The sequence below is a fragment of the Photinus pyralis genome, unplaced genomic scaffold (assembly GCF_008802855.1).
Source record: "Photinus pyralis isolate 1611_PpyrPB1 unplaced genomic scaffold, Ppyr1.3 Ppyr1.4_LG3b, whole genome shotgun sequence".
Taxonomy (NCBI): Eukaryota; Metazoa; Arthropoda; class Insecta; order Coleoptera; family Lampyridae; genus Photinus; species Photinus pyralis.
Window position 1 is genome coordinate 4,309,533 of NW_022170510.1, and position 10,904 is coordinate 4,320,436.

At 37.3% G+C, this 10,904-nt stretch overlaps 1 protein-coding gene across 1 annotated transcript in view; it reads left to right on the plus strand.

Moving 5' to 3' along the window:
* Nucleotides 1-4,611: 4,611 nt before the first annotated feature.
* LOC116167222 (A disintegrin and metalloproteinase with thrombospondin motifs 12) overlaps nucleotides 4,612-10,904 on the plus strand; it is a gene marked incomplete at its 5' end in the record, with an annotated part of 25,860 nt that continues 19,567 nt past the window's right edge. The window contains 10 exon segments of the mRNA XM_031482496.1: nucleotides 4,612-4,940; nucleotides 4,993-5,192; nucleotides 5,242-5,461; nucleotides 5,507-5,871; nucleotides 5,920-6,066; nucleotides 6,114-6,354; nucleotides 6,400-6,715; nucleotides 6,766-6,893; nucleotides 6,945-7,195; nucleotides 7,256-7,373. Coding sequence (XP_031338356.1) covers nucleotides 4,612-4,940; nucleotides 4,993-5,192; nucleotides 5,242-5,461; nucleotides 5,507-5,871; nucleotides 5,920-6,066; nucleotides 6,114-6,354; nucleotides 6,400-6,715; nucleotides 6,766-6,893; nucleotides 6,945-7,195; nucleotides 7,256-7,373 — 2,315 coding nt within the window.

The window sequence follows — 10,904 nt, forward strand, 5'->3', positions numbered from 1 at the left end:
TAGCGTTTGGATTTATAGTGGTGTTTTCTGAACAAACAAAATTAGAAAAGAATCCTAAGGGGGAAAACTGTATCAATACAATAAGTTTAGAGAACATTCAATAGATGGCGCACAGTTTGTGTGCATAATGTCAGTGTGATTATAAAATTTAAATTTTGAATTTTGATTTATGGCTTATTTGCTATGTATTTAAGATTAGTTATTACAATGTATACAATTAAGATGATTATATTATAATAATACAATTAATTACCAGCAAGCAAGGCCCAAACGTACATGTTGTGTGACAAATATTGTACGGACAAATTTGCAAAAAGGTACCGTTTCCCAAAAATGGAGCCTGAGGTTTTTAAGAATTGTTTGCAAGTAATTAAACTATCTGACTGAATTAATGATTCTGGAAGAGATTTACACAAATTTTTTGGTTTGTGAACGGCATTTATCTGACTGCTTTAGAAACAAAATCACGAAGAAGGAATCGGTAATTTTTAACTTTCACGGATTTTAGCTTTATAACTTAAATAGAAGTTGTCTTTCTTTTTTTGTTAATACTATACCTACATTTATTGAATTGCATAAACATGTAACTAACTTATGGGGAGGTATACTTTTCTAAAAAATATTGAATAACCTGTAAACTACTGGTTTGTACATTGTCATCCCTTATAAAAATTGACGAAAACACAACAAACTATCGAATAGCGAAATAAAATAGTTGTAGTTCCATTTGAAAAAAAAAGGGTCCGTTAACTTGGCCCCCCCACTGAGAGATTTCATAGTCGTATTATTTTGAAATGAATGCCCTCGTTATGCGCTCATATGCGCTACCCATAATAACTCTTGCGCCATTATCGTTTTTTAGAAATCCGAAAAAACATTGGGGGGGGGGGGGGGCAAGTGAACGTAGCCCCCCCCAGTACGTATTTTGTCCCTTGTAACTAGGTCACCTGATACATTTGGTTATGCGCTCAATTGCGCCACTTGATTTAAAGCTAGCGCCATTACGGTTAAGCCGTGACAAATTTTCAAAAAGCGGGGGGGGCCAACTTAACGTTTTTAAAAGTAACTTTTTTTTAACATCTTTTCATACGAAATTGTACTCTCAAATATGTGCTGAAATGCGCCGTAAAAAGATATCTTTGCGCCATTATTGTTTTTTGGTTATCCTTAAACATATTTGGGAGGGGAGGGGGGGCAAGTGAACGGAATCACCCCATAACGCATTTTGCTACCGGTATGTGTGCCACTTGATACATCTGGTTATGAGCTCAATTGCGCCACTTGAATTAAAGCTAGCGCCATTACGGTTAAGCCATAAACAATTTTTAAAAAGTGGAGGGTCTAAGCGTTTTCAAAAGTTATTTCCGGAAGTGCGTCCATTTTGAAAATATTTTACATCGATTCGGCCTTCGGAGTAACTCCTAAATAAAAATTTTTAAAAACCTACCTATTTTACTTTCCCAGAATCGTTTAACTAAAGCTCCCAAAAAAACACCCTGTATAGTGTTTCTGAAACACTATAATGGCGCCAAGATTTTTGTTTACGGCGCATTTTAGCGCATGATGAAAGGTACGATGTAGTAGAAAAAACATGTTAAAAAACGTAACTTTTGAAAACGTTAAGTTAGCCCCCCCTCCCCCATTTTTTAAAAATTTTTTATGGCTTAACCGTAATGGCGCTAGCTTTAATTCAAGTGGCGCAATTGAGCTCATAACCAGATGTATCAAGTGGCACAAATACCGGTAGCAAAATGCGTTATGGGGGATTCGGTTCATATATTTAAGGATAACCAAAAAACAATAATGGCGCAAAGATATCTTTTTACGGCGCATTTCAGCGCATACACTTTTAAAAACGTCAAGTTGCCCCCCCCCACTTTTTGAAAATTTGTCACGGCTTAACCGTAATGACGCTAGCTTTAATTCAAGTGGCGCAATTGAGCGCATAACCAAATGTATCAGGTGACCTAGTTACAAGAGACAAAATACGTACTGGGGGGGGCTACGTTCACTTGGCCCCCCCCCAAATGTTTTTTCGGATTTCTAAAAAACGATAATGGCGCAAGAGTTATTATCGGTGGCGCAATGACCGCATAACGAGCGCATTCATTTCAAAATAATACGACTATCAAATCTCTCAGTGGGGGGGCCTAGTTAACGGACCCAAAAAAAAACAGTTATGGTACTTTGAAATTTTGAAGCACCATTATTAAACAGTAGCCCTTTATTCTGATCAAAATTATTGCTCAAAGGTATTTCCTAACTTCAAAAAACAAGTACGATTTATCAAAGTGGAACTTGCATTATATTACGAGGAATTATTCGGAAAAAAATTAATAAGATGGTAACACCGACAAAAAATCAAAAAGTTCAAGGTTCAATGTAGAGGTTAACAAATAACATCGAAATGTAAAGATATACAGTGTGGTATTAAACAAACTTTATTAATTATTGACACCGTAATAATATGGCACCCTGTACATTCAAAAATAATGCCTAATATAGATGATAATTTTACCAGTTTTCGGGGGACTAAAGGGGAACTCCTAGATCCCCGAAAACTCCCATATTATATTCGAAACTAGCACTATAATTAGCTTCATAATGTAAATCTCGCACATGCCCAGGTTGGATGACCAGAGCATTTCTTGGAAGAGAACTCTTTGAGGCACTAAGTAGAAATGCCCTATTTTTTACGAACACGCGTTTTTACAACTGCCGACAGGTTATTTCGGCAAACCCACATTTTGAGCACTTAGGCATGAACGATTTTTTTAGTATATCCGAAATTCCTCTCCAATCATCGTTTAAAATGACCGCGTTTTATTATATTATTTTGTATTTCAAAACTAAATAGTAAGTATTTGAACACAAAATTAAAGAAATAACAATAAAATATTCATTTTTGTACCACAACGTGGGCAACAACTTCAATGAAAACTGCTATCCCACACTGTCACGTACAATTTTTTCAAAACTTTAACTCGAACTTGGCTGGATTCTTGATCACCCTGTACTGACCTCTCTTGGAGGATCAACGAATTTGTTTAAACGACGAAAGGACAGCAACTCGGCCTTGAAATTGGAAAAAGGCACCTTCTAAACGCTAACTCCGGTATTTGAACGTGTCTTCCCTTCTTAAACAAATCGAAATTTCTTATCCAATTATCGACGCCTGGCAATTCGGAAAACCAATCAACACCTTGCTACAGACGTTATATCAGTCACGTAGGCGGAATTATCTTATTTAAAGCAGTTTTGTACGTAAACAAACAATTTTTTCTATTTCGGTGTCACAATGATGATTTTGTACAACTGTTTTTGGCCGAAAACAGTTGTACAAAGACAGTGATTGTAGTCGTTTTTTTTGGTAACTCATCTCTTAAGTTGGCAGTTACTAGTTAGTACAAGTAGGTACTTCGGTGGGTACTTCCATGTTTGAACTTCAAAATGTCAGTCTTACTACGCTGCCAACCTAAAACTTAACGGCATAAAAAGTGTTCCCAACATAAAACATGTTAGCTCTAATGTTTCCCTATAGTTTCTGATAATGATTTTTTAAATTAAATTAAAGCACCGAAATAGAAAAAATAGTATGAAAAACGCGTGTTACAATGCTTTATTGTAATACTCCTATCTTGCGGACACTCGTGGCTACGCTTCGCGTCGCCACTCGTGCCACAAGATAGTCGTATTACAATAGGTCGCATTGTAACACTTGTCTTTCAATATACTATTTCCGATTAAAAGGCATCCTTATCTCTAGATAATTAGGTACATCATTCTTTTATAAAAATAAACGAAATACCAAATAAATCAAATAAATGGATGAATTAACAAAACAAATTGATAACTGATAATAGCATTTCCCTATTATGAATAATTCTAGGAAATAATCTTTTTTACAACGACACAAATAAACAAACAATACGCAAAAATGTTTTGTGTTTAACCGTAAGGAAACTCGCCAGATTAATTAAATGAATTTAAATGAACATTTGATTAGTAATTAAACGACCCGTATTCACTGCAAGTGACTGGACCTATACCTCAACGTCCAACCCGACATGTGTTCATTTAAAATAAAGCTATATCTCGATAACTTGACGGGCCATTGTTTTTCTAAATTGGAATAGAGTGTATTATATTGTCTAGTTCGTTGTTGCATTAGTCAGTAGTGCTTATAATAGAAGATATCTGTCCAGTGATAATGTCATTTCCGTATGAAATCAATTTCCTTTTCAAGATTGCTAGGTACTAATTTCATGTAAAATCGACATGCGATCTAGAAAAGAATACCTGTAAGAAAAAAAATTGACAGTGATATATCATATCATAACAAATTGCTTCGGGTTCTATAAGTAACAAATTAGGTACTTATAAAATTTCTTTAGCCCACACTTACTTCCTCCTCGATTACGTGCCTACCGCCCACTGTCTCACTATTGCAGTATTATTGAACACCGTTAGATATTAACAATGTTTGAATTTATGAATTTAATTGATTAGGCAAACATTTATTACTATCATCAAAGATGATAAATTTTATTAATTTATTATCCATCCACTTTGTTTTACGAAATCAATTACAGAGGTGATTATGTTTTTCAGGGCTTTATTCAAACCAATTATCAGAAGCGGAAGTTTTCGTACCTAAAAGAGTGTCAGCTAATGGTACCCACCTTTCGCACAACGTAACTACATTTCACAACGAACACGACGGGCCCTTGCACTTCAACGTCACCATTTCAAACCAAGACTATTTCCTGGTTTTACACCCGGCAACGCATTTCATCACAAAGCACACCGTCATTGAGAGGTACAAACGAAATATTTATACGAGAACCAAACCGAAACCAGAATCTATTCTTTGCCACTATCATGGTACAATTCATGGACATCCCGATTCCAAGGTGTCCCTATCAACGTGCAATGGATTAGTAAGTAAACAGCAACTGGAAATGCATGTACACTAATCAGATCAAACAAAAGGTAGGAATAATACATAAAAAATCGGAGAAATACTGGCTAGAGCCCCACCACCACGATTTGCCAATAACAGAACCCGGACACAAGCACTTGATCTTCAAAAGATCGGCGGTCTTAACACCTCACGCAAACAAAAGGCGAAAGAAGAAAAAAAGAAAGCATTTACAAAACTGCGGAACGCGCGAGCCCAGGAAGTCATCACAGTGAGACACTTTGCTTTTCCACCTACAGCTTAACAAGTTAACAATTTAGGATCGCATGGCAGCAAGAAATCGGAAAGGTATCCATACAAGAAAAACGCATTAAAAGACGAGACCACAAGAAAAGAAAATTTAGGCGTAGAAATGGAAGAGCTGTACGATCAATTAGTTCACGTAGATTTGTTGAAACTCTTTTAGTTGCAGATCAATCAATGATGGATTTCCACGAAGACGGAGATGTGGAGACCTACCTCCTAACCATTATGAATATGGTAAAGTGTCCGATTTAATTTCGATTAATTGACATGGGCTTGTAGGTTTCCTCTCTTTATTTAGATCCAAGTATTGGCAACTCCATTAACGTTGTTGTTGTGAGAATTATTCTTTTGGACGATCCAATATCCGAAAAAGATCTAAATGTAACTATTAACGCCGATGTAACATTAAAGAATTTCTGCAAGTGGCAAAAGAAACTGAATCCAGTCGACGACAACGACCCGTATCATCACGATGTTGCCATTTTGGTCACAAGAAAGGATATATGTGCGCGAAAAGATACTCCTTGTAATACGCTAGGTGTTGCTCATATTGGCGGAATGTGCAACTCAAACAGGAGTTGCAGCGTAAACGAGGATAATGGAATAACTCTAGCTCACACAATCTCGCACGAAATGGGTCACAAGTACTAATTTTAAAAGTCCGTTATATAAATGTAATTGAGTCATTTTAGTTTTGGGATGTACCATGATACAGATAAAATAGGCTGCAGTAATAAAGAAGGGAACAAATTGCACGTTATGACACCCAGTTTCGAAGCGGATACGATCGGAGTAAGTTGGTCGAGGTGCAGCAGGCGCGAAGTTACCATATTTCTGGAGTAAGTAACGTGCTTCTGCCAGTAATTTAGTAACCCTCTCATTCCAGTAAAGGCTTAGGAGAATGTTTGCAAGATGAGCCTGGAGAGGTAGAAGATTACCATTATCCGGAACTACCGGCAGGTGCTATGTACAACGCTGAACTACAATGTCGACTGCAGTTTGGTTTGGATGCCAAGGTGTGCTCGCAGCCTGTTGAAATATGTTCCCGCTTGTGGTGCGAAGTAAACATGACTTGCAAGTCTCAGTTACGCCCCGCAGCCCCTGGAACACAGTGTGGCAAACACAAGGTAAATCACTATGTGAGTGGCACTGATCACAAGTTGCACTTTTAGTGGTGTCAAGATCAAAAATGCGTTCCGATTGTTGAACCGCCGCTTGCAATTGACGGTGGATGGGGCGAATGGAGCGAATGGAGCGAGTGCTCGCGCACATGTGGAACGGGTGTTTCCATCATGAAGAGAAGCTGCGATCATCCCGCTCCGACATCTGGAGGACACTTTTGTATTGGAGAACGTAGTCGATATAAAATTTGTAATACAGACCCATGTCCTGACAACCAACCATCCTTCCGAGAAACTCAGTGCTCGAGCTATAATAACCATACGTATCAAGGGCAGTTTTACACTTGGACACCTTACTTTGACAAAGGTAACGCTCTTAATTATCCATTAAATCGTCAAGTAAGCACACACATTTAGATGAGCCTTGCGAACTTTACTGCAGCGACTCCAATGAAACGATGATAATCCCGTGGGGCGAGCACGCACTAGACGGCACCGCCTGCAATTTAGGAAAACGAGACGTTTGCATATCAGGAATTTGTAGAGTAATACGGAAATTATTCCCAAAAGTGAAGTATTTTAAGAAAATCTTTTAGAAAGTAGGTTGCGATTGGGTAGTAGATTCTAACGCCGAGGAAGATATATGTGGGATTTGTCATGGAGACAGCTCAAAATGTGATACAATCCAGGGGACTTATACCAAACAAAGTCCTGAAGCAGGATATAGAGAGGTCGTAACAATACCTACAGAAGCGCGTAACATTCACATTGCCGAAGTAAACAGTACCGAAAATTTTATAGCGATCGGCAGTTCGCTGTCGAAGACATTTTATTTAAATGGAAAGAGGTGAGTGATTGTTATATAAAATCAAATACGCTCTGTTAGAATTATGAGCATGTATTTCAGGCACATTACTTTAGCAGGTGAATATACGATAGCAGGGATACAGGCTTTATACGAAAGGGAGAAGGAATTGGAAAAAATACGAATACCCGGACCACTGAAGGAACCTATATTGATTTATGTAAGTTATTTTATTTACATGCTTGGTATCTGTTGCCGTGCTATCACGTGGTCTCAAATACTGAATTTTGTATTAAAATAAATGTTGTGAATTTTGAAACCGCGCTATAGCCTATTTCGAGTGTATATATAAACCCATCCATTTTGCCCAAGAGAAATTAGAAGTAATTTCTTTCCTCGTGTACAAAAGACCTAAATAAACACCACTTCTCTACTTGCGCTTTCCGTTTATATTGAAACATGTGATCCAATGAATCGTAGTTAATTTAATTGATTGCGCAATTTAATAATAAATATCTCATTACTCTCAAATGAAATCATTACAGCCAAAACAAAAAATAATAAAAAACAAATAATGATTTTTTCGTTTTCTTTGAGAAAAATTCATAATTCTGAAATGATGAACGATCGCAACCGAATTGAAGTGTCGCTACAACAAACTTTTACGGTTACTACGATAATTTGTGTGCATTTGGTCATTTTGTCATTAATATTTCTGATACTTCGAGAATATGTGATGAGATAGATCTGTGGTTAAATAAATAAACAAGTCTTGCAAGAATTGAATGGTAAACGATTGTAATTAATGATAAAAAAAATGTAATTTAACATGGCAAAAGCAACATGACATTTTTCATTATCTTTTATGTATGTACTTCCAGAGTCGTTTCACCAATGCCCATTCTTGTACGCTGGGAAAACCCTCAGCACTTGACTTTGACACTAGGCCGGGCCGAAAAAGGCAAAACTAAATTTTTTTTTGAAATCTCTTGTTACAGTAAAAAAAAAGTTGCAAAAACAAATAACCTGTTTTTTGAACAAAATTGTAAAGCGCGCCCCATGGGCTCTAAAGAATTTTTTTTTCAAAAGTCATATTTTTGATTTGTCATACCAATAAACTGATAGGTATGACCTCTCTTTTGACCCACAAAAATTTGGTTAGTGTATTTCAATTTCTCGCTGCGTCCCCGGGGGGTTACAAAATGACACAAGGGCTGTGTTTTTACCTCGAACCAAACTCTGTTAAGATTTTAAGAGCTTCTGACGGATATTCTGTAGAAATATAAAGGCGGAGTACCCAGATAGCTGTTGTCAACCTCCTTGCATGACTCACTTTTCCAGGTAATTTCTTGACCAAGTTCATTTCACATCTTCGATTCCGAATGGCACAAAATATTTTGTAAAGGTATTGCTGATCTGTGCCTACGATCTTTTTTGTCAACTTCTGGCAACACCGTGTCAATCGGTTCAAAATCAATAACAGATTTGTTTGCACAGTCATTTAGTAATGATCCCACAGGGCCCGAAAATGCGCTTGGCCCTCTTGTGTGGCCGTCAATTTTTTGCATCAAATGGCGTAGGGTTAACTCATTGGTGAGCAATAGACCACTGAAGGAGTTTACCAATTTTTAATTCAATTATGCGTATTGCTCCTCTCTCCCATCCTGTGTTAACATTAGCATAGTGTATATTTTTACACTATGACATTAGTTCTTTCGCATCCAATCAATGTTTAGGAGCTAATTTGCACATCGCGTTTTTTCAAAATATCTGTTCTGTTGTAGTTACTGGTTGGGTGGACTGGGTCAAAGACAGACCAGATCAATTTCCGATTTTTTCGCTTGGCACCGCCATTTTTTGTGACCTAGGTATGCAGAAAAATTCCGTGGCGAAGACCATGCTGTTCTGTAAATCTTTTGAACGTCCTTGGTCACAACTTCAGTATCATTATCAGTCAAAAGCTATTTCACCACGCGCCCAAGAAGATTTACTTCCGCAAGAAACTATTTTAACTTGTCCTTAATTTCTGACTTTTCCTTTATGAAAACTAAACGATATTTACGAAGTACGCCATTCGTCGACGTGACGGAACATAACGGACAAATGTACGGCAACCTTAATAGATCGAAGGATATTTGAAGACACGTCGATGCCAAACGTATGAAAAAATACTGAACTGAACGCTCGAATATAAAATTCTATATTGAAAGGTTGAACTTATTATAGACCGGGAGATGATGACACTTTTTGTGGTGTGATTTGCTACAAGTATGGCGACCATTCATAGGTTTAATTAAGTACTCCTCGAAACGAAAATGGTGCTAACTCTCTGGGAGTGGGGCCGTTATTGCGTGACGATTGTTTAAACATGTCGGAAAATTGAATGATTTTGGACAATTTGCTACACAAAATTCTTTGGATTTTCTGGTAATCGGTGAAAAAACAAATGACGGAAACGAAATGCCATACTTTTCCGATGGGCCTTATAGCCCGCCATACTCATTTGAAAGTGTCGATTGTTTGTATTTTTTTTGGGTGATTTGCTACAAGCTCATTTTTTTATGAGCATCAAGTCCTCAATCAGTCATTCACGAAAATCAACCTGCCATACCGCAGCGACGGGCCCGCATAGCCGCCATACCGGCACAAAGATGTCATTTTTGTTAATAATTTTGGGCGATTTGCTACAGTATGGCATTTGGATTTTCCGAAAGTTCATGCTCCACATTGACCCATGATATATGTGCCATACTCGTCATGAAGGCTAAAGATGGCGCCATACTCGAAAATCTGTTTTCTTAAAACATCTTTGTGCTATAACTGGGACAAGCAAGAAACCTTGAAAACGACCTTCTCGCGAGCTTCAGAAAAATGATTTTATTATTAAAAATTGGTAACACAATCCATTCAAAAGAATAATTGTTCTAAATTGATTAACTTATCCCGACAAGATATCGTACTCGCGTTTAACAATTACTCGTCATCGGTATCGGATTCCTCAACATCGTCATGGGTCTCTTCTGTTTCGTTCCCATTGCCCTCGACACTACTCAAATCGATTTGATTTTCATTCTCTTGGTCAATGCGATCCAGAATGATATATCCGACAGTAGTGGGCATGTCGTCGCCGTCGAACCAATTAAATTCATAATTATCTGTGTGCGTTAACTTCCATCCGTAATATTCAGGACTATAATAATATATAAAATTATGTTGATGGGTATTTCAGATGCACAGTGCCAACTTTCTTAATTATGAAAGCATCTAAATGAAATTTGATACCTATGAGTATATCATTTAGAGGTGCAAAATTTGGTCTTGAACATGCTATAGCCATACCCAGGAGCTCGTTTACTATATTTGTTTAAACGTTTATTATTATGTTCAAATTTTCATCGTTTCTTAATTCGACATAAATACAACTGCCTTGAAAATTTTATCAAAATTGATCAAAGTCACTGGGTGTTCAGATACTTATGGCGGGTAGTATAAACTTGACGGCAGCTACTACCTACTACAGAGTGAGCAACAAAGATTGAAGCGTGCCGCTTCAGCTAAATTGGCAATGTGCCGCTCATAGCATATGCTGATTTGATACAAGATACGAAATACGAATAGACGCACGTCACTGTGACAGCGCAGAACGTCATTTTCGTATACAACTTCATACAAAGAAGGTAGTTTTGATATTAATAGGAACAAGCGGTGATGACGCACGCTTCAATCATTGTTGCTCACACTGTATAAATTC